Consider the following 24,613-nt stretch of genomic DNA (forward strand, 5'->3'; position numbering starts at 1 on the left):
TTTAAAAAAAAATGCTTTTTATTCATTAATTTCCCTTTCCAAATACACACAATTTTGTCACCAGTATTCTCATGATCCCTTTCCAAACTCTGATTCTAGAGATTTCTTCAGGCTTTTCTCTAGTGTCTGTTTCAGGCCTCTGTTTCCCTGAGGAAACCTCCATCTCATTTGTGACAGACTATTCAGCCTTCTGAAAGTCTTTCAGTTGAGGAAATTACTTTTTACAATGAAGCCACCACCCTCATTTTGATACCTTCAGTTTGGTAAGATCAAGGCCTAAGGCTCTATGAATGTACTTTCCCAAACCTTCAAAATGTATGGAATCTGGATTCCTGGGAGCTTCAACACTCCCAATCTCTCCCTTGGGGAGAATTAACAACCATCTTATACCACAGGACTAAAAGCTCTCTTCTCATTTCCATGACTTCTTCCCCCCGGGGTTTCCCCCCTCATTTCTCCTCTCATTTCCCCAGCACTACCTTCCTCTTTTCCCTTCATGCCATTTCACCTCTTTCCTTCCCTTGTATTCCATATTCTTTCAATCCTTTTCTCCCTTCTTTCTTGCTGTTTTTTCCCTATTCCCTTTCTCTGCTTTTTACTTCTTCCACTGCCCACCCTGCTCAAAACCCCCATCACCCCTCAGTTATTCTCACCCTTATCTTTCTTCAGGACAGAGAGACTGGAGCTTTTCAAATGACAATCTTTATTTTATTCTGGAAAATAATTAGGCAACTTCAATTTTCTTCCATGAAACTGAGGTAAGGAAAAAAAATATATAAATGACCAAATTCCTCAATCAACCACCATCATTATCCTCATTTCCCAAGAAATAAAGGAGTTGAAGGTAAAGGAGGGCACACCCTACCCTATCTGTGTTGAGAATACATGTTACATAAGAGGGGCTAGCTGCTAATGGCATTAATCACATTTGCTCTTCAGGAGTCTACCACTGGTAAAGGGGGAAAACAGAAAAGTCACACACTGAGAGAAAGTAACCCACAGAATCAATAAGTTGAACCCAGGAGAAAACGGAAAGGGCACAAAGGACAAGGCTCTTCCACCCTTCCATCATCCATTTGAAGCTACACTCTCCTAAAGAAATTAGGAAGAATTGGGTTCAGGAAGAGTGGCTAGAGACTGCTCCCTTGAAGAAGGAAGAATTTCTCAAAATCAACTGAAGACTCTCCCAATGCTAAGCCCAGCCCACAATCTCCCCCAAGTCCTGAGAATGGAGAACTGGGGAGATTTTACTTTTTCTCATTCAACTTTTCTTTCTAGAATTGGGGATTACTAAACTCCAGAGGAAGAGAAAAAAATGAGACAACAACGCAGTGGAGAGAGCACTGGCCCTGAAGTCAGGAGGACCTGAGTTCAAATCCAGGCTCAGACACTTAACATTTACTAGCTGTGTGACCCTGGGCAAGTCACTTAACCCCAAATGCCTCACACACAAAAAAGGAAGAATGAAGGAAAAATTTTAAAAATACAAAAGGTTTTATGGATAAGAACATATGGTACACACTGCACACACAGAGACAGGACAAAGGTCAAAGGGAATTAAAAAGTACAAATACCTAAAATTTAGTAATGTGTTCCCTGGCTCCCCTTTGGTGTGTCCTTGTTTTGGCCACAAGCTCTTAGAAAAAGGGATGGATCAAGTGGGAAGAACTGGGGTAGGGATCATAATATCATAGAGTTAGAGTTGGAAGAACTGTTAAAGGTCAACTAGTCTAATCTCTTCACTTAATAGATGAAGAAATTGAGACCCAGAGAGGCTAAGTGCATCCTAGCTAGAAGGGATAGTAGAGGAGAAAAATCAAGTCAGTCCCTAATGAAGTCCCAATGAGTGAAAAATCTTTGAAAATTGTAACTAAGATTTTCATGAGAAAAATCAAAACTATCTAATGGAAAGGCTAGGTCTCTCAGCTTCTATAGGGTGGAGAAATGAATTTTTTTGTCTTATAAAACTCCTGCCCAGAGTCCCAATATTCCCCAAGAATGCCTTCCCATTGTTGACAGGATACAAACCAAATATCCCACGCCCCTGGCCCAGGCAGAGAAAATGCACTCGAATGCCACTTGGAAAAATTAAAAAAAAAAAACAAAAAACCCCCAAAAAAACACATACCCAGAATTGATAAGAAAACACACAAAAAGAACAATGAAGCCTATAGACAAGACTCTCCAACTCTTCTTGTAGAGGACCGGAGAGTGGGTGCCACTGCTAACTCCAGCTAGGGTCATAACCAGTCCAATCTTGTGGAGGTGCCAAATATACCCGACGGCCCCGGAATAGAAAACTGACAATGCCCCGATAGCCAGCTCGGGGAACACCTGACTTGAGATCATCCATGACACCTAGGGCCTTAGCAAAGGCCCTGAAGCTGTCTCGTCCCCTGTACTGTACCCTAACCTCCCCTAATTCCTGTTTCTGGTTGCCTTTTAGCTCCTCCACTTGCACTTGCGGGGCAGCATAGACTCGGGCAGAAAAGTCCTGATCATAGGCTTCCTGTTTCAGATAGGACAGGTCCAACTGAGTGAAGGTCACAAAACCTTGGTTCAACTTGATGAACTTGAGGTGCTGGTCAAAGAATTGCCCTTGGCTCACCCCCTTTCGACCAAAGGTCATCGTCCGAGAGATCTCTGGTCTTAAGCAAGCTCGATCTCGACGTTGCTCTGGCTGTCGCATCCAGTCATCCCAAAAGGCCTTTGGCCACTTAGGCTCTAGCTCATCCCATAGCTCAGCCAGCAGAAGCCACCCCAGGCCTGGGAAAAAGTCTGTTCGATAGAGAAGATCAGGCCTTGTTGCATCCACCATTTGCTCCTTGCCATTATCATTCCAGGCTGAGACACACCACAGTGATGGATCAGTTCTCAGGAGTGGATATGTTGCTTGAAAGTATTCAAAGAAGTCTGGAGCCACTTCCAGGTCATCTTCCACCACCACAGCTGCCCGATATTTGAAGGTACGGAAGATTTGGCTCAATGCCCAGCGGTAATGACGGGCAATCTTATAATAGCCCTGAAATTTTCGGTGCTCAGTTGGGACAGGTATACTGCTAAGATCAGGCTGTTTAATATGCATGATGGCATTGCCATATGAAGCAATGACCTGGGCTGTTGCCTTGTGCCCACAGTCCTGGCTTACAATAATGGGAAAACGCTCAGCTGAGGGCCTGTAGTGGAGAAGCTTATCTAGGCAACGACGGACTGTGCTGCGATCACAAGCAATGACTAAAATGGGGAGAACAGATGTTGTAGGGTCTAGGGTTGGGTGGGAGATAGCAGGAGGGCCTGCAGTAGCCACCTGTTGTTTCTTGTTCCAAAGTACACTGTACTTCTGAATCTGCTGTAGCAGCCCCTGCTGTCGCTCTAGCTCTATCTCAGCCTCCTGGGCCAGACGGATCACTCGTCGGGTAAGGCCAGCAGGATCATCAGCAAAGGGGTCCTCAGATGATGGGCCACCAGGCAAGGGTCGAGCCCAGAAGAAGAAGAGGAGCAGGGCGTTCCAGGCCACAAAAAGAATCGCACCCCAAAGCACCAGCCCTGCAGACTGCTTCTTCAGCATCCTGACCCCTCACAAGAGGGGTTAGAAGAAATTGCTGCAGAAGGGACTAGAGGTGGGGATGGGGGGAGGATCTGGGAGAAGAGGAGTGAAGCAGAGGAGGAAGCACCTTTTATCTCCTTTGCTTAGCCCCCTATCCTGGTGTCTAAGAAGATGCTTTTGGTAGTCTGGAGGATAAGACAGCAGCCATGGACCTGGAGAGAGAAAAAAGTATAGTGAACATCAAAAATGAATGTTAATTCAAGATCAAGATCAAGATATATAGTTCACACACACACACAAAAAGATATACAGGTCAAGAGTGGCAGTCAGAGAGGCACAGGAATAGGGGCAAGGGAGTGAAGGATATTAAGATGTCTCCTTCCCTAGAGAATTCTGAGTCTCCCTCACACTTTCCCCAAATCTGACCATTCTATATAAAATATAAAAGATTATAATCAGATACCTGTAGAAAGCAGTCAGCTGATAAGTAGTACAAGAGGAGAGAGGGAAAGAATCAATCAATTAACCAATAAGCAAAAGCAGCAAATATAGTCTGTACCCTCAAGGAGTCTTTATTTTAATATAAACACCAACACTTTAGGAAAATAATCATTGGCAGTTGCCTAAAAAATAGATTGGTCTGGGGGGCAGCTAGGTGGCACAGTGGATAAAGCACGGGCCCTTGATTCAGGAGGACCTGAGTTCAAATATGGCCTCAGAAACTTGACACTAGCTGTGTGACCCTGGGCAAGTCACTTAACCTCCATTGCCCTGGGAAAAAAAAAGGGAAAAAAATAGATTGGTCTGTGGTTAGACTTGAAGAATGAGGTCCCAGGTACAGTCATCATTTGATCTGTACTGACAAACCCACATATAATTTCCAGTCTCTTTTAGAGCCCCTAATGATTCCATTCTTTTCTCCTTAAATAAGAGTGCTTAAAGATTAATATTGGGGCAGCTAGATGGCGCAGTGGATAGAGCACCAGCCCAGGATTCAGGAGTACCTGAGTTCAAATCTGGCCTCAGACACTTAACACTTACTAGCTGTGTGACCTTGGGCAAGTCACTTAACCCCAATTGCCTCACAAAAAAAAAAAGATTAATATAAAAGATTATTTCCAAATTAAAGGGATATGGTCCACACATTGGACAGTCTAATATATCAATGTGGTCAAGTGTTTCTTACAAACTCAATAATCTGCAACAAACTAACTACCTTAGACCCCTATTATAGCCAAACCAGTCCATGCAACAGCCATGTTTTTTCATTATGAGTTTATTTCTTATGTGAGGTCCCTCCTCATCCCCAGCTAACTTCGTTCCCTTCTTTCCTCTCCATCTCTTCCCCTATATTCCACAAGATCTCCACTAGCATGTCCTTTTGCTCCAGTTCCCCTTCAAATAATTGAAACACCATGGCTTTCATGGTTTTAGAAGACCTGAATTCAAATCTTATCTCTGCCACTTACTACCTAATATCATCTTGGTTGAATCACTCAACTTGTCTAAGTTTCAGTTTCCTCATCTATAAAGTCGATTTATAATATCTGTTCTGTCTACTTCAAAAGATTATCATAGGATATTGTATATAATATTCTAGTTTATAGGATAATATAGAAATCAAATGGGATCTAGCATGCATAAATATACAACAAACTATAAAGCATTTAGTGGATGATGTAAAGTATTATTACTGCCCTCTGACTACCTATTTAACCCATCTAGTCATTCTTTGGATTCTCACCTAGATTTCTTCTGAACTTTAATACCTTCCTAAAAGGTCGTTAATGTGACCACATCAAAAGACTTCTCCAAGCCAATCATTTTCCCAACACTGCAGTTTAATTTTCCCAGAATCTTTTAACTAGCATCAATTTCCTCTTATTACAATTCACAAAATAAAGTTTCCAGGAGGGGGAGCTAGAGACAGCAAATTCCTCACTTGTTAAGACTTCAGTTCTTTACTTTGAGGTCTTCTAACATACAAACTAGAGAAATATCCCTTTCTCCTACCCAACCTCCCTCCCTGCATTCGCCCACAGCTCTTATTCTTCCATAAAGGTCCACTGCTTGCAGTTTCCATCTAGCCTCTCCTCCAAAGATAGGGTATTAGGCTTTCTTTGTCTGCCAGGTCTCCCAGCTGCTGACAGAGCAGTGAGCAGATTCCAGGCCTTTAAAGTGCCTTCTTTCCCAATAATGAGGAGCTAAACTGATAGTTTACTACAGGCTACTTGATAAATGCCGGGTAGAAGCCAACTTGCAGATACTTCCCTATCCTGGAATTCTTTTACTGAATTAACCTAACCTCAAGCATGGTGAGATGAGAATGGAAAGGGGAGGAAGGAGTGGCCAAACCACACTGGTTAACTCTGAACCATCACTGCCAACAGGCAAATTTCTTTAGCCCTCTGGGGTTAGCAAGCAGGACCTAAATCAAAATCCCATGTGCCTGGCCTAACTCTCCCTTTCCCCCTACTTCTTCTTTTCCAAACTAGTACTTCATTTATATATCTGAAGTAGAGACGTGTCACTGCTACCGGTTTTCCAGGATCCAAGACTAATTCTTCTTCTTCGTTTTTTTAAGACTAATTTTTGGGGGCAGCTAGGTGGCACAGTGGATAAAGCACCAGCCCGGGATTCAGGAGTACCTGAGTTCAAATCCGGCCTCAGACACTTGACACTTACTAGCTGTGTGACCCTGGGCAAGTCACTTAATCTCCATTGCCCCACAAAAAAAAAAAAAGACTAATTCTTTAGTGAGTCCCAGCCTATATCACACTTTTCCAGCCAGTCAGGTGTCCTGGATCCTCAAATAAGATCCCTTAGTCTATCTCCCATTAGTTCGCCAAATCTGCCCTGCCCTCAGTATAAATCTGATCTCTTCTCAAGGCAAGAAAAACTCCCTTTCTGGATCTTTGTTTACTACTTTCTATCCAGTTGTTCAATCGTTTCAGCTGAGTCCAATTCTTTGGTACCCCATTTAGGGTTTTCTCGCTGTGGAGTAGTTTGCCATGAGCAAAATGAGGTAAACAGGGTTATGTGACATTCCCAGAGTCACACAGCTAGTAGGTATCTGAGGCTGGATTTGAACTCGAAGATGAGTCTTCCTAACTCCAGGCCCAGCACAGTGCTAGGTAGCTGACCTTCTATTCAAAGGCATAGTATTATTAAATGCTTAACCTTACTTTGTCAAAGTTCCTTTGGTGTGAAGTGAATGTAATAAACAGACTAGAAATCAGGGGACCTGGGTTATAATCCCATTTCTGACACTTACTAGTTATGTGATCCCAGGGCAAACCACCTAACCTTTTCAGGACTTAGTTCCTTTGTCTGCTGGATGAGGATTTTGTAATAAACTCTTTTCATTTATAATATTCTAAGCTATTATTATGTTAATATATCTCTTTCCCTACTTACTAAGAAGAAAAGGTTCAAAGAACAGCTTGTAAATAGAGACAAAATACAAACAAAAGCCCTGTGATAAAATAATCCCAAATAGCAGATAACCCAGAAATCTCATTTGAAATGACTGAACACATCAGAAACAGGTATAGCCCTTAACACAAAGCACTTAATAAATCAGAAAGCATTTCCCAAAAATAAGAACTTCAAGACAATAAAAGTGAATTAAGAAAACTTGTAAGAAAGGTCTTTAAAAACACAAAAGAAGGGGCAGCTAGGTGGCACAGTGGATAGAGCACCGGCCCTGGATTCAGGAGGACCTGAGTTCAAATCCGGCCTCAGACCCTTGACACTTACTAGCTGTGTGACCCTGGACAAGTCACTTAACCCCAACTGCCTCACCAAAAAAACCCAAACAAAACCCACAAACAAACAAGCACAAGAGAAAATTTGATCTAGAGTGTAAAACAGAAAAGGAGTGGGGTGGGAAAGGGAGGTATATTCTGTCAGGAGGCAAACAGATGATATGATGATCTCTCCAGTCTTTCTTAACCAAAAGTTTATAGAACTAAAGTCCCACTCATATGTGAGCTGCCCTCCCACTCTCTCCCCTTCTCCCAACATACACAAAAGAAGAGACACTCAGGCAAAACTATAAAATCCATCAGTCAGTGAGCATTTATTAAGCCTACAAGACAATACTCTTTTTTTTTTTAGTGAGGCAATTGGGGTTAAGTGACTTGCCCAGGGTCACACAGCTAGTAAGTGTTAAGTGTCTGAGGCCAGATTTGAACTCAGGTAACTCCTGACTCCAGGGCCAATGCGCCACCTCTGCTCTTTATGTGGTGGTAAGGAATTGGAAGTTGAGGGGATGCCCATCAATTGGGAAATGGCTGGACAAGTGGTATATGAATACAATGGAATACTATTGTGCTGTAAGAAATGATGAGCAGGAGGAGTTCAGAGAAACCTGGAGGGTCTTGCGTGGGCTGATGATGAGTGAGATGAGCAGACCCAGAAGAACATTGTACACAGTATCATCAACATTGAGTGTTGATCTACTGTGATGGACTATATTCTTCTCACCAATGCAATGGTACAGAAGAGTTCCAGGGAACTCATGATAGAAGAGGATCTCAAAATCTAGGGAAAAAAAAAAAAAGAACTGTGGAGTAGATGCTGAATGAACCATACTAATTCTTTTGGTTTTGGTGCTGATGTTTTTCTATTTTGAGGTTTTTCGTCATTGCTCTGATTTTTCTCTTATAACATGACTAATGCAGAAATGTTTAATGTTATTATGTGTATGTATGTATGTATGTATATATATATATAAAAAACCTATATCAGATTACCTGCTGTCTAGGGGAGGGAGAAAAATCTGAAATTGGAAAGCTTGTATAAACAAAAGTTGAGAACTATCTTTACATGTAACGGGAAAAAAATAAAATACTTTATTAATTTAAAAAAATGTAATTGGAAAATGTTTAAACAAAATAAATAAAAATACAGTACAAAATTTTTTAAAAAGCCTACAAGACAGGAACTTCATACTACAGTGGGTAGGGGCAGCTAAGTGGCGGATCTGAGTTCAAATCCAACCTCAGACACTTACACTTAATACTTACTAGCTGTGTGACCCTGGGCAAGTCACTTAACCCAAATTGCCACACCAAAAAACCAAACAAACAAAAAAACCAACATACTACAGTGAGTATACAAAGACAAACATGATACAAGTCACTGACCTAAAGGGACTTATACTACATAGCAGAGAATGCATGTACAAAAATAAATATGAGGTAAATTTTTAATGAGAGGCATTAGCAACTAGGGATAGGGTCCTTAGAGATTACCTTGTCCAAACCCCTCATTTTATTGATGGAGAATCTGAGGCCCAGAGTTTAGAGCCCACAGTCACACAGATGGTAATAAATCACTTTTATGAGGCATTTTTAGGTTTGCAAAGCACTTTCCTTACAATCATCTTTGACTATGTAAACTAGTACAAGTCTTACAGATGCAGAAATTGAGGCTATGAAAAACTGAACTGCTTAAAGAAACATGTTAGTGCTAGCTAGAGAGAAGATACAAGCCTAGGCTTCTTGACTTCAGGTCCAGTACTCCATCACAACATTTTTACATACTCCCAGTAATCAATAAAACTAAATTTTGAATGTGTCTTCTAACTCCAAAAACAGTAAGAGGTTCTCCCCTTCCTCCATACCATAAAGTAAACAATTAAAAAGAATAAAGAGGAAGTGTTAATGAAAATAGGGCCAATATGCAAAATACTATGCAATTTCTTTAGACACTAGAATTAGTGTCCTTCCTCTCAGATACCCTTTTCTTCTCAGTCTATTTTCTACCAGAAACCAGTTATCCTGTCTCAGAGCCTCTCTTCAATCTACACTAAATTCCAGAAATGATTCCAAGTATAATACCTCATAAGCATACCTCACAACAGTTTAGTTCCTCCTCTCTTCCCAACCTTAAATCCCTTCCAGGAACCTGGTGTCCCACAAAGTAGGAATCTCCTTCCCCTTTCTCTCCAAATTACCTGCTCCTCCTTCCTCAGGATATAGACATCCTTCCTTTTCCAAACAAAGTATTATATGAATAGCTTTAGAGCTGAATTAATTATTCTCTAAGGCTTCTAGTTTTTCTCCCCCACCTCAACCTCACAGTTCATTTATGCCAAGGCCCCAGATCTTCCCTCTCATTCTTCACAAGTATTAGCTCTTTCAAAACTAGAATAAAGACACAGGTAAAATATGGAGTTCTGCAAAAAGGTCAAACAAAATGTTCACTTCCCAATATTAACTCGGGGCCTTAAAAACCAATATGCACTCTCCCTTCCTCCAGATCCAACCCTCCATCTCTACAAACACACATATCCCTCCCTTCTCTCTTCCCCCCCTCTCCTACCCACCACGGGCATGCTCTTTTTCCCTACACACAGAGGCTCTCTTCCCCAAAAGAAAATTTCCCTTCAAGTTTCCCAATAACTCCCTCCTTGCTCCAAGAAAGATCCTTTCCACAACTGGTGGCCTGAATTTGCTACTTTCCTGAACTCTCCGTTGGGGGAAAAATTAAGTAAATAAAATCTACCCCTCAAAAAAGAAACTAAAAGGGGGCAGCTAGGTGGCGCAGTAGATAAAACCCTGGCCCTGGATTCAGAAGTACCTGAGTTCAAATCCAGTCTCAGACACTTGACATTAGCTGTGTGACCCTGGGCAAGTCACTTAACCCCCATTGCCCCTCAAAAAAAGAAAAAAAAGAAACTAAAATCCACTCAAAAGCTTAACCAATCATACAAAACCACATGATGCCTGACCACCAGCCCCATACAATATTTTAGACACATACCCCTACATCCACACATCTCAGAGGCTCCTCTATCCCGAAGGATTAAAAGAGCACTTGGGAGGTCAGACCCCCCCCCCCCCAGGCTGGGCAGTGTTTTTTGCTTTTTTCCGCAGGGGGGTTGCGACGAAAGGGTGGTGGTGGAAAGGAAGGGGTCTGGCATCAAACAGACACTGTTCCTTCCTCATCTTGATGATACTTCCCTCCACAAGCCTCCTCTGACCCCTGATGCCTGGTTCCACTATCTCGGGCACTTTCAGAGCCTCTTTGGAACCAGAGATTTTCAACTAAATCCCTTGGTCTCTCCCTAGCTCAACCCAGGAGCCTAAGCCGCCTTCGTGGGTCCCCTCAACTTCCTGTCACCGCAAACTTTCCCCAATTACCAAAGGGTCACGCCCGTCGCCGCCTGCCGTAGGCCGGGGTCCACTCGCGGGCACGACCCCGACTCCAGTAGCAACGGAGCCCCGAAGGAGGGCCGGTAGAAAGTGCCTTCCGCCCAAGATACCCCTTCCTGAGGTTCGAGCTGGGCCCGCCCCAGCCAAGCAACGTGGCCCTTCCCCCGTGAAAGGGAGGAGAGAAAGTGAGTTCCGCCCAGGAGGAGGGGTCGTCCAGAGCCTGAGCTGTCTCGCCTCCGGGCTACAGATCTGAGTCCCAGAGCGGCCAGCAGCCTGCAACCCGGGCAAACGGTGGGTGGGGGGCAGAGTCTAACTCCTAGGTCAGAGAAGCGTCCCCATTCTCTCCTTTGCCAGCTCATCAGTGACCGCCACTTGTTAGCTAAAACCATGGAATCCTAACACCCTCTCACCCAGAGCCAGACATGCAGGTCCATAACCCTCCTCATTTACCCTCCCCCATGTCCATCTAGCAGGAAACTCAGGCTTCAACTATCTTCCCATTCTAAACATTCACTGGATTACAGATTGAGAGTTGGGTCACAGGATCACAGGACACTAGAGGCTATAAAGTCAATCAATAAACATTTATTAAGTGTCTGATGTGTGCCAGACACTGGAGGTACAAAATTTAAAAACAGTCAAGTCCCTGCACTCAAGCTGATACTTGGGAAACAATACCTAATCCAAACAGTGTTTGTGTTTTTGAGGGGGAAGAGAAAATTTGAGGAGAGCACTAGTTTTGAAGGAAACCAGGATTTCAGAGAGTGACTTCCAAACAAGGGAAGCAGTCCATACTGCCAGCACAGGGCTGAAGGACACTATGCAGAGAACAGCAAATAAGAAGGTCTGGGTGGAATGGAGCCTGCATGAAGGGGAATAAATCTTTTCCCAGCCAGGATAGGTTGGTGCTAGACTGTGAAGAGCTCGAATCAACATGAAGAATAGCATGTATTTTATCCTTGAAGGAACAAATAAAAGCAGTAGGGAGCTACTGAAACTTTTTTTCTTTAACGAGGAAGTGACATGGTCAGACCTCAAAGATTTTCAGTTTAGTAGCTATACGGAGGATCGATTGGAAGGAAAAGAGACTTGAAGCAAAAAGCCCAATTTGTTCAAAAGAACACACAGTTCAAAAGAAAAGTAATTGGGGCAGCTAGGTGACCCAGTGGATAAAGCATCAGTCCTGGATTCAGGAGTACCTGAGTACAAATCTGGTCTCAGATACTTGACACTTACTAGCTGTGTGACCCTGGGCAAGTCACTTAACCCCAACTGCCTTACCAAAAAAAGAAAAAAAAAGAAAAGTAATTCAGGACTGAACTAGGGTAGCCATGTTAGTGTAAGAAGAGACAAGAGATGTTAATGGATGTAGAATTGACTTGATAACTTATTTGGAAAGAATGAAAGTCAAGAGTCCAGGAGGACTTCAAGGTTTCAAAACTGAGTGATTGGAGCAATGGTGGTACTTTCAACAGAACTAAGAAGACAAATGGGTTGGGGAAAAACTTAATGAATATTTTTGAGACATGTTGAATTTGTGATGTGTATGAACATAAATATTGCATTAGGCTGTTGATAATATAGGACTGGGGCTAAAGATAAAGATTAGGGCTGGCAGTTACCTGTATAAAGATGACAATTAAACCCACAAAGGTTGATGAGGTCCACAAGTTAAAGTGTAGAGAGGGAAGAGAGCCCAGAAGAGCCTCCAGCTACAAGCAGTTAGGGGATTGGACCAGGAAGATGACCCAACAGAGATGATCCTGAAAAGGAACAATCTGATAGTTAGAATAGGGACCAAGAGAGCAATGTCACCTAAGTCCAAAAAGGAAAAAGTAACCAGGAGCAAAGTGTGGTCAACAGTGTCAAATGCTACAGAGACAATCAAGAAGGAAAAGGACTAGGAAAAGAAGTTAGTGGTAACCTTGGAGAGACAAGCTTCATTTGAGTGGTAAGAAAACAGACTACTGGGGGTGAAAAGCAAGCAAGACCAGGGCAGCTAGGTGGCACAGTGAATAAAGCACTGGCCCTGGATTCAGAAGGACCTAAGTTCAAATCCGACCTCAGACACTTTACACTAGCTATGTGAGCCTGGGTAAATCACTTAACCCTCATTGCTCCCCCCCCCCCAAAATTAAAAATTAAATTAAAAGCAAGCAAGCCCAGAAGTAGAGGCAAAGAGTACAGCCAAGGTTTCTAGGAATTTAGGTGTAATTTCGATGGTAGGCTTAATTCAATTTTTGTTTTGTCTTTTAAGTATAGGTAAGATATGAGCATATTTATAGGCAGCAAGGAGGAAGTCAGTATATGAAAAGTGTGAAGACTGGAATGACAAGAAGTAACAATGAGGCAAGCTGCTGAAGGCAACTGGATCAAGGCTACAAGTAGAGGGGGCTGTCCTTACATAGGAGAGATGCCAGAGACAAGGAGGAGTGAATGGGAAATGACTAGGAGTCTTGAGATGTAGAGTTTCAGGAAAGAGGAAGTTCACAGAAATTTCCCCCATATTTTCTCAGTAAAGTATGAGCCAAGGTCCTTTGATGAGAAGGGAGGAGGGAGCTGTGGTGTGTGAGGCTTGAAAAGGTTTGGAACAACTACTATGATAAATACAAGAATCAATCAGAGAAAAGCAAAAAGACTGTCTTAGTACTGAAGGGCCAGCTTTGATGAAATAATAAATATATAGCAGATAGTCAGCAGGTTGCATGATTTGCTCTAGAAGTATATAAGCAGCACCTAAGGTGGTAGATAATGGGGTTAATCAAAGGCCAGGGTTTGGCAAGGTCCAATCCCCTCATTTTACAGATGAGGAAAATGGGGTCCAAAAAGGTTAGATGATTTGCCCAAGGTCACTGAGTATGTGTCAGAGTTAAATTTTGAACCCAGGTCTTTTGACTGGAAATCTGGTTCTTTTTCCATTAACCATCCTTACAATGTATAAAGGGGTGTGATTCAGACCTAATCCCACCTCTGCCATTTATTACTTGACTAAGTACTTAACAACTTACCTTGGGTAATTCAATTAACTTCTCAGGGCATCAGTTTTCTCATCTGTAAAGTGAAGGAATTGAACTAGATCACTAGATTCAGCTAGAGAAGCTGAAGGAAAACAGGGAGGAGTCAAAGGAAAAGAGAAGATTAGGGAAGGAAAGTGACAACAGGAATTTAAGAGTATAGAGAGAGGGGGGCAGCTAGGTGGCACAATGGATAGAGCACCAGCCCTGGATTCAGGAGGACCTGAGTTCAAATTTGACCTCAGACACTTAACAATTACTAGCTGTGTGACCCTGGGCAAGTCACTTAACCCCAATTGCCTCACCAAAAAAAAAAAAGAAAGAAAGAAAAGAGTATAGAGAGAAGCATTTGTAGCCAAAATTCAGAGCTCCTAGTTTCTGATCTATGTATCTGGGAGTGGGTATAGGCACAAGTTGGGTGCTTGTTTAGTAGCTAAGTCCTGAGAAAAGAATAAACAGGATACTTAAATCCTGGAAGGGAATGACTTCTGACATAGTAGAAAGGTCACTGAACTAGGGGTTGGAAAACCTGAATTCATATAATCTTTCCAGTATACAACAATGCCTATGTGGCTACGAATAGTACCATTTTTCCAGACCTTCTTCTCTAATCCATGCCTTTCCCTGTCTAATTCAAAATAAGAGCCTTGATTAGAGAATGGTAGACTGCAGTTCTTAACCACAATGTCTCTTATGTGTGGTGTCTGATCTGTCCCTGTTACAAAATTCATTGCACCTTGACCCCTCTCTGTTCAAAGAATGATAAAATCTTGTCATTGGAAGTTACTCTATTCCAACTCCTTGCTGAAACCGCAGGCCTCATTATAAATCAAACTTATTAGGCTTGTGGGCCCCCCCCCAGCCCCACCCTGAAGTTGCCAGTTTACCAAAACAAACTGAGAAATTGACAAGTTTCCACTGACTGAAAAAGTTAAATTAATGCTCTCTGCTTTTTACCTGCCTTCAAGTGAGGAGGATAAACAGCTGGTGGCCTCCAAATGGGGGTGGGACCTCTGGTCTTGTGAGATTTCAAAAGGCTGGAGGAGCAGATGTCCAATAAGAGTCCTTGCCAGAATTTGCCATTAAACTCCTTGTGGATCAACCCTGTGTCACAGAGGATCCACAGGAACTGAAAAGCCATATGCTTCAGCAAGGGAGCAACTCTTTCTGTGACTATGCTCCTTTATGGCATTCAGTAGTGAGCTTGGTGGGGCAAAAAATGCTTTAAAACAACTGCTTTAAGTTTGAACCTACTTTCTCCAAAGACTGAAGAGGAAAAGAGGAAGAATGTGGCCAAGTTCAAAAGGATGTGTTTATTCTATTCTTGTTACATATTCTCAGTAAATATCCCTACTGTTAAAGCTAAAAAAAAATTTTTTTTTTAAATTTTTATTTTTTTGGTGAGGCAATTGGGGTTAAGTGACTTGCCCAGGGTCACACAGCTAGTAAGTGTTAAGTGTCTGAGGCCAGATTTGAACTCAGGTCCTCCTGAATCCAGGGCCAGTGCTTTATCCACTGCACCATCTAGCTGCCCCCCCAAAAAAATTTTTTAAAGGTAGAAAGCACTTGTCTCAAGACCCAAAGCAGAAGAACCTGGAATCAACTTGTAGAGGAAAAGGTAGAGTAAAGAAAAAAAGTTCAAGGTAGAGGAGATCAAATTCGGATGCAGAAAATTAACTTCTCTGAAAAAGATCTGTTCCCAGAAACCAGTTTTACTTAGAGGAACAGAAAGAAAGAAGTATAGATTGAAGGGGAGGGCCCTTTCAAGAGAGTGATTAGTATCTGTCCTGATTCAATCAACTTTACTTACTCCCAGAAAAACTATGTTTTTAAAATTGATTGTTATTGCTATTGATACCAGTTTTAGATAAGCATATTATTTTATCAATATTATACCAATAAAGGATCGACCACATGTCTCCCTAACTTCTCATGGTCTCAGGCCGTGTGGAAGAGAAAGCAGGGAGAGAGCTTCAGCATGCCAGTAAGCATGAGCAAGAGAAGAGCCTCAAAAGACCCATGCTGTCTCCTAGAGAGGCAGCATGTGATCTCAGGGAGACCCAAGAGAGCTGGTGAGAGACAGAGACCATTTGGTCCAAGAGAACCAAGAGAACCTCAAAAGAGGCCCTAAAAGCCTCAGAATACCCAGAAGACCTTTCCTGGCAGCTTCCAAGGGTTTTTTTACCCCCTTTTGATAGAGGTGGGTATCTATTGATCAAAGCTAATTAGTTAGCATCATTCAATTCCACTGGTTGACATGCCTTGAAAATGGTCTACATTAAAATGAACTGTAGAAAGTTGTGGTATATGAATGTAATGGAATTCTATTGTGCTATGAGTTCGGAGAAACCTGGAAGGACTTGCATGAATTGATGATGAGTGAGATGAGCAGAACCAGAAGAACATTATATACAGTATCATCAACATTATGTGTTGATCAACTGTGATAGACTTGATTCTTCTCACCAATACAACCATGCAAGAAAGTTCCAAAGGACTCATGATGGAAAAGGCTCTCCAAATCCAGAAAAAAAACCCAACTGTGGAATATGGATGTAGATTGAACCATATTATTTCTTTTGTTTTGGGTGCCGTTGTTTTTCTTTTTTGAGGTTTTTCCTTTTTTCTCTGATTCTTCTCTTATAACATGACTAATGCAGAAATATGTTTAATGTTATTGTACATATATAACCTTTATCAGATTACCTGCTGTCTTGGGGAGGGGGAGAGGGAGGGAGAAAAATTTAAAATTAGAAATCTTATAAAAATAAATGTTGAAAAAGATCTCTACATGTAACTGGAAAATAATAAAATATTTTTATAATTTAAAAAAATGAATTGTAGAGATGGAATCAGGGAAAAGAATGCAAAAAAACATCACTCAAGTTGCTTAAGGCAAAGTTGATTATCTAAGTGTGGTTTAATCCTATCAGTCCTTCACTGATATATCAAATGAATTTACCTCCATGCCTTTTGTTCCCTTGGGCTTGTCCCAGATGAGATTTGATGAAGTTTCTCAAGGAGAACTGAACTTTCTGGAGTAGGGGGGAGAAAGGACTGAGAAAGTGACCTCTATGTTGCCCCAAGAAATCCATTATTAATACTTATTTTCTCACAACACTTTTTACATGTTGATATCCCTTGCTTCCCAGTTCATCAACTCCTGTGATCTGCACATTTACACCACTACAACTGTGTACCCAAATTATATATTCTTGATCTCAACATCACCCACAAGTGTTCAACCCCTAAGTTTGAAATTCCTCAGGCCATAATCTTTTTTTTTGGTGACCCAATTGGGGTTAAGTGACTTGCCCAGGGTCACACAGCTAGTAAGTCTCAAGTGTCTGAAGCCAAATTTAAACTCAGGTCCTCCTGACTCCAGGACCAGTGCTCTATCCACTGTGCCACCTAGCTGCCCCTTGGCCATAATCTCTTACTCCTTCCATCTCTTCCTATGCCTCACTTTTGCTCCTCCTAAACCTATTTTTTGTCTTCAAAACACCATTCAATCACATTATCTTTCCCTGCTTTCTAGGCCGGCCATCATCTCTGTTCTGGTCTCACTTTTCTCCCTTTAAAAGCTTAAAAACTAAGATTAATCAATTCAACTTTAACATTTTCTCCCTTTGAGGGCCTGGACCTTTGTCCCATTGAAATTCATTACTTTCTAAACTTCAATTCTAAATTATAATAAAAATAACTAATACCTATAGCACTGAATATATGTATGATACACTCACACATCTATGAAACCTCATCTCATCCACATAACAACCAAAAGAGGAAAGTGCCATTTTACATTCCCACTTTACAGATAAGGAAACTGAGACTGAAAGAGTTTAAGTGACTGATTTGAGCTGTATTTGAAATAGGATTTGAACTCAGGTATTCCTAACTCCAAGTCTAGCATTCCATCCACTAAATCCTACCATTTGACTTCTCTACTCAAGACTCCCATGCTGCTGACCACTGCTGGAGGAAACATGCATTAATGCCAATAGGATCCACTAGAAATTTAAATTATCCAATCTGACTGGGTCCTCATTACTGTAATATCAATCCCTTTCCTTCCAAGACTATCTCATTCTCCAAAAAGCCTGCTCCAAACCTTTTCTATCCCTCTTCTTTAGCAGAAAGCTTCAAATTATATACATGGCTAAAAAAAAAAAAGACCTCATGATGAGCTCCCCCTCTTCAATCCTACTTCAAATCATAGCCTATTCTCACTTCCTTTGCTCCAATATCAGATGCAAAGGTGGCTCTTCTCTCTGCTAATAACAATCCTTCTACAATCCCTTATCCTGTCCCTCCCCCTCTCTTTCAGAAACATCCACCTTCTCTCCCTAATTTTCTTTTCTTTTTTTTTTTAGTGAGGCAATTGGGGTTAAGTGACTTGCCCAGGGTTACACAGCTAGTAAGTGTTAAGTGTCCAAGGCCAGATTTGAACTCAGGTACTCCTGACTCCAGGGCTGGTGCTCTATCCACTGCGCCATCTAGCCGCCCCTAATTTTCTTACTTAATTTCTCTCCCTATTTCCCTTCCATTAGCTCTTTCCCTACTGCTTACCCAGATGCCCATATTTTATTTCTCATTTTCACAGCCAAAATTCTAGAAAAAGCTACCTACATTCCCTCTCTCTCACTTCTCAACCCCTTGTAATCTGGCTTTTGTCCTCGCCTCTTTAATGAAACCTCCTTCAAAGTCACCAATTATCTCTTTATTGCTGAATCCAATAGTCTCTCCTTGTCCTTTAGCCTTCTTGAATTCTTTGAACATTCTTGTTCACTCCTTAACACTCTCTCCTACTTAAGTTTGTCACACTGTTCTCTTTAGGTTTTTCTTCAACCTCTTTCACAACTCCTTTTCAAAATCATCATCATCTACAGCCCTTCCTTTTGCTAGGTATAGATGTATCTGCAGACTTTGCACTGGTTCCTTTTGTCATGGGGTGCAGAGCACCCCAGAAGTTCTCTGGGGCACATCAAGGAACCTTCTCCTTGAGAGACTAAACCAGAGGACAGATAACGCCTAGAGAGATAAGCTGAACCAAATCAGACTGAGCTAGTTTCGGATTCCTACCCTTCATTCTGGTCTCCCTTGGGTGTGGCTTCAGCCTTTGTGTCCTGAAGAGAGAGCCACTCCTCACCCAATTCCCACCCCCCCCCCCCTGCTACCACCAGTGGGGGATGGTCCACCCTCACTAAAGGAACTTGCCACAGGCAGATGGTCCACCCCCATCAGGCCTCTATAAAAGTACCTTCCATTCTCCTGTTCGAGGAGATTTGGTACCTCTGAGCCATGTGCTTTGTGCCTATCTCCCCATGAGAAGTCTAAGGATTTCTTTCATGGTTTCCCTCCCCCCACCCTTCCCTTCCCTTGGCCCTAAATAAACTACCACAAGAGGGTGTAATTCTTTAAAGAGGAATTACCAAGAACCCCAACCCCTACCCCAATCCCGTACCCCATTTCCCACCATTACACTTTCACCCAGTAATGTCATCAGTTTCTATGGGTTCAAACTATGAAGATGACAACTGCTCCATCTCAAACACAGAACCGTCTAAAGAACTCATTAACTTTCCCCAAAATTTTCCCCACTGCCTTCCCTATTTCTGCCAAGGATATCACCATCCTTCCAAACACTCAAATGTGAAAGAGTAGCCATGTTTGACTGCACATTCCCACATCTAGTCAGTTGCCAGCTCTTATCAATTAACTCTATTAACTCTCTAAAATCTTGCCCTACTTCTCTGCACTCACACACGCAACTACCCTGGTTGTTTCAAGTGTTCATTATCACTCACCTAGATTACCCAAATTGCCTTCTAATTGGTCTCCCTAATTGTCCTTTGCACTCTTCAGGAAGGACAAGTCCTTCACATGATTGCCATATTGGTATTCCTAAAGCACAAGTCTGAGCAAGTCATTCCCCTATCTTGAAAACATTCAATGGTCTCTAGAATAAAATACAAATGCATCTTAAAATATCTGTTGGAAATCTGAGACTCTTCTCAGTCTGCTTATAATCTATGTGTCTGGGCTGATTACACATTTCCCATATTCATACACTCAGTAGTGTATATCAGCTCAATTGACATACTTGATGTTCTTGATAGTACATCTCCTGTTTCGGGGCCTTTGTGCAAGCACCATGTCTCTCATACCTGGAATGCTCTCCTTTCTCACTTCCACCTCTTGGAATACAACATTCCCTTCACTGAGGAAGAAAGAATCCAGTTTGACAAGGTAGTCCTTCAAAGTTTGCTCCACCTCTCAGGATTCTTACTTTTCTTCAAGGCTCAATTCAGATGACACTTTCTCCAAGAATCCTTCCCAGATTCTTCCCCCTACATCCCAGGTCCCCTCTCAGATCTCAATAGCCCTTATTGGTATGCAAATTATATCATTCCAGTAGAAAGCTAACATTTTGTGTGGCATGTATGCCTTCTCAGAATAAAGTTTTTATATGCATAAAATACACATAATTATAAAGGAACCCAATTATATTGAAATTATGTGTGTGCATTTGTATGTGTATGTGTGTGTGCATGTCTTTTTTTTGAGACAAGTAAATTCATAGACCCCAGGTTAAGAACCTATTTTATAGAGTAGATGGAGCAGATAGGTGACACGGTGGATAGAATGCTGGCCCTAGAATCAGGAACTCATCTTCCTGGATCCAAATCTGGCTTCAGATACTTACTAGCTGTGTGACCTTGAGCAAGTCACTTAACCCTGTTTGTCCCAGTTTCCTCATCTCTAAAATGAGCTGTAGAAAGAAATGACAAACCACTCCAGTATCTTTGCCAAGAAATTCCTAAATGGGGTCACAGAGTCAGACATGACTGAAGGTAAAATAAACACTGCTTGATTTATTTATTTAAATCTCTAGTGCCTGGCACAATACCTTGCATATTTTTTAACTGACATGAATTAAATTGTGGTTTCTTTTTTGCTATCCCCTCATATCCTCTAAATTCTGGTTCCATTTCATGACCCAAGACTCCTAACACTTCCATTTCCAAACACCTGAACCATAGGGCTGCTACCAGAAGGGAGGCATATTGCCCATCTCGTATTTACAATTCACTTCCCTTCCACCATTCAGTAAATCCACAGATCCATTCCTGACCTCTTTTGAACTCTCCAATTACATACAATACAGCTCCCACTGGCAACTCAAATTCAACCTTATCACAAATTGAGCTTTTTTTTTCTTTCCTCCTAAACCTGTTTTTTAATAACATTTCTTCCTGTTGCACAACCCCTTTATCCAATAGCTCTTATTCAAAACCTTGTGTAAATCTTTGACTTTTCCCTCTCTTAATTCTTGTTACTAATAAGTTATCAAGTCCTATTGGCTTCACCTCTATACCATCTCTCATATCTTAACCCTCCTCTTTATTCCCACTGCCTAATACAGACAGGTTCTACTGCAACAGGTATTACTGATAGATGGTATTCTCTCTTCTCTGGTACCCATAATTCATAGCATTGCCAGGATAATCCCTTTTAAAATCTTCAGTAGCCCCCTAAAAAACAAAAATTAAATCTCTCGCCCTGGAGTTCTCACACACAGGTTACTGAAATCAGGTTCTTAATAAGTATCCACTGAATGAAACAACCAGCTAAGTGTTAAAGTATACAAAGTTTTACTAACTAAAGCTTTTGTGTTATCCATGTCATCACTTTCCCAATATCCGAGGATATTAGTGGGGATGAGTCCCCACTAAATCATACTGAATAGATTGACTCTCAATCTGATCTGATTTAATCTCCCCCTCCCCTATAAGATATCAGCTAAAAAGAACAATTGTGGATTGTACCTGGTTACGATCTTGTGGAGAGGGGAGGAAAGGGAGGGAGGGAGAAAAATTTGGAATTCTAAATCTCATGAAAATGAATGTTGAAAACTACCCTTACATGGAACTGGAAAAAATAAAATGTTTGTTAAAAAAAAAAGATATCAGCTACTAACAGGAGAAAAGGAAGCTGTCATAAATTAATGTGATATAATTACTAAATTCAAACTCTCCTGAGGGCTTATTCATCTAATAGAGAAGACAATTGTTTCTAAATCCAATAGATTCCTGGGCTTTTTCAGAAATAGGAAGAACCAAATTCAATATAGTCGTTTAGTTATAAGAGGATAACCACCAAAATATTAAAGTAACAACAAAGAATATTTGGATATTGAGATTTCATTTTATAGGAAACTCCAAGGTGAGAGAACTCTCTTTACCAATGCAGGTCTGCACTTAGTCTGCAAGTCATAGTCTTAGCTGCTTAAACCACAATGAAGTTAAGTGACTTGTCCAATGTCACCCAGACATTATGTATCATTATGTGTTGGGTCTTGAACCCAAAGTTTCCTACTTTCCTTGCCACCTATTCGACACTGCCTCTCCTCATATTTATTTATTTGTTCATTCATTCATTCATTTATTTTTTGGTGGGGCAATGAGGGTTAAGCTTCTTGCCCAGGGTCACACAGCTAGTAAGTGTCAAGTGTCGAACTCAGGTCCTGAATCCAGGGCAGGTGTTTTATCCACTGCGCCACCTAGCTGACCCCTTCTCATATTTTTTAATAGCAATACATTTGTGTAGCATTTTTTAGTTATTAAAGTGCTTTATGTCTGTTATTTCACTTGACCAGTATGGTTGGTCTCACTGTATAGACAGTAAACTAGTTTTAGAAGTTAAGCGGGGGGTGTGTGTGGGGGGCATGGGTCTTGGATTCAGGAGGGCCTGAGTTCAAATCAGGCCTCAGACACTTGACACTTACCAGCTGTGTGACCCTGGTCAAGTCACTTAACCCTCACTACCCTACCCCCCCCCAAAAAAAAAGTTAGCAACTTGCCTGCAGTCATAAAACTAGTTATAGAAAGGCAGATGTATATCACGACTCCTAGTGGAGAGCCCTGATCTTTCCACCACACCATCACACTTCAAACCCTCTATACCCCATGTAATACCACACAAACAATAATACTCTTTATCCCTTCTATTAAACATCTCTAGAGACAGCACCTGATATTTTCAACAGTCTTATTCTAAATTGGTGGAATTCCTAAGACTTCTTACCTAAATCCTTCCCACTGCCCATTCCAACCTTGTTCTGACTGGAGCAGAAACTGGGACTCTACTGTTGTTCACTTTTGCACAGTAGCTCTTCTACCTGAGTGGAGGAGGAAATTAAAGAAATGGAATATACTAGAGAACTGGAAATCATTTTCTAGTTGTGTTAACTCTTTACAAAGCTAAAGGTTAACTAGGAACGTAGGAGGTAAGCTCCCTATAGGAGACCTATACCACTATGGTGTCCCCACAGGATTTCTAGACCCAAGGTAGGCTGACAGTTCTTTGGAATTAGGGACAAGACACCAGGAGAAAATGGAGATTACATCTTACCACTCTTCTCTTCTCTCAGTGGCACACCTTTCCACTGGGCGTCACTAATCCCATTTCAAAGTTTTAGATGAGAGCCCCAAATCCAAACCCACAAAAATAAAGTGTAGTTCTCTCTCCTTTGGTCTTAGTTCAAAGTCCAGAGAGCAGAGGTGTGTTCTGGTGAGAGTGCAAATAGGATTGGCAGGGCAGGGAGGGGAAAAGGGAAGGGAGGAGCTTGGGGGGGTAGGGGTGTATCCAAGCCCCTCCCCCCAACCTCTGGCTTCAGTGTCTTTCCCAGAGGTCAGTATTATGAGTTCAACAGGCATCTTAAACTTCGAGTCCAATGAGTTGATGGTATTGAGGCATTATCCCATCTCCTATTCTGGAGCAAGGGTATCTTCTGCTGGATGAAGGATGATGTCTGTCTTCTCCCCAGGAGCATCAGAAGAGGTAGGCTTCAGAGCTAGCACACACTGAAGAATTGATATAGGTTGCTGTCACCTGTGGGGCATTTAAACAAGATCATGCTTCTCATGATTATCAAGGCCCCTATTTCCTACATCCCCGCCTCCACCTCTCCCTATTCCCTAGTATATTACTGTACACAAGATTCCTGTTGTTGTTTTTTCTCCAACAGTCTATATGTTAGCTCAGTTGGTAACTAGGTAGCAAAGTAGATAGAGCTCAGGGCCTGAAGTTAGGAAGACTTGAGTTCAAATGCCACCTCAGAAACTTTCAACTGGGTGACCTAAGGCAAATCATTCAACCCATTTGCTTCAGTTTCCTAATTTGTAAAATAAGGATAGCACCTACCTCCCAGGGTTGCTATGAGGATCAAATGAGATCATAATTTTATGTAAAGAGTGCCTTAGCACAGTGCTGGGTATATATGGCTCCACATGTTAACTATCATTATTATTATTCAAGCAGTTTCTTCTGGAAGAAACTGTTACCTAGCCACATACTACAAACTAAAACAACAAATATTCATTAAGCATATAATACCTTTTTATGACTATATGGTTTAGATTTTTTTTTAGATTAAAAAGGGGACTGACTTCAGTACAAACTATCCCTAGAAAAAGAGGCAGATAAGATTAATTTTCTTCTATGAAAGCAAACTCAGGAATTCCATATCTGCCAAATTTCTGTTTGTGTTCACTGTTTTAATGAACCTGATCCCTCCTCTGAATTAGTGTTAGATTAGAAATCAAATGGTTCAAATCCTAACTTTGCTATTTATTTATTTGCCTTTGGGACCTTGAACAGTCATTTAACCTTTGGGCCTCAATTTCCTCATCTTTAAAACAAGAGGGTCAGCCTAGGTATCCTCAAAAGTCCATTGGCACTTTATGACACTCTAAAATTTATAATTCTACAATACTATAATCTAAAATCTATACTCCTACAAATCCAATATAGGCTTCTTTTCTCATTTTTTCCCCACCTGCTTTCCTTAGGATCATCAATTTAGAGATAGAGAGCTTAGCTGTCAG

The 24,613-nt window shown here is 41.5% G+C and overlaps 2 protein-coding genes across 7 annotated transcripts in view; one reads left to right on the top strand and one right to left on the bottom strand.

Annotated features, from left to right (window-relative positions):
- Positions 1 to 23,450, bottom strand: MGAT1 (alpha-1,3-mannosyl-glycoprotein 2-beta-N-acetylglucosaminyltransferase). Of its 6 annotated transcripts, XM_044001465.1 has the most exons (4): positions 23,139 to 23,450; positions 13,719 to 13,761; positions 12,333 to 12,473; positions 1 to 3,759 (listed from the first exon to the last, which is right to left on the bottom strand). In XM_044001465.1, exon 4 carries the CDS (start codon positions 3,566 to 3,568, stop codon positions 2,225 to 2,227), a length of 1,344 nt encoding a protein of 447 aa, XP_043857400.1. In that variant the 5' UTR covers positions 3,569 to 3,759; positions 12,333 to 12,473; positions 13,719 to 13,761; positions 23,139 to 23,450; the 3' UTR covers positions 1 to 2,224. The 6 variants fall into 6 exon arrangements, with proteins under 6 accessions (XP_043857400.1, XP_043857403.1, XP_043857404.1 ...); XM_044001468.1 differs by lacking the exon at positions 13,719 to 13,761; XM_044001469.1 differs by lacking the exon at positions 12,333 to 12,473.
- LOC122753786 (serine/arginine-rich splicing factor 7-like) overlaps positions 23,448 to 24,613 on the top strand; it is a 22,730-nt gene continuing 21,564 nt past the window's right edge. The window contains exon 1 of the mRNA XM_044001491.1: positions 23,448 to 23,567. The gene's annotated coding sequence lies outside the window, so the exon portion shown is untranslated. The remainder of the gene's footprint in view (positions 23,568 to 24,613) is intronic.

The sequence above is a fragment of the Dromiciops gliroides genome, chromosome 4, assembly GCF_019393635.1.
Source record: "Dromiciops gliroides isolate mDroGli1 chromosome 4, mDroGli1.pri, whole genome shotgun sequence".
Lineage (NCBI taxonomy): Eukaryota > Metazoa > Chordata > Mammalia > Microbiotheria > Microbiotheriidae > Dromiciops > Dromiciops gliroides.

Coding starts and splice junctions, on each gene's coding strand:
- MGAT1 (XM_044001464.1), bottom strand. CDS start 3,568: ATGCTGAAGAAGCAGTCTGCAGGGCTGGTGCTTTGGGGTGCGATTCTT.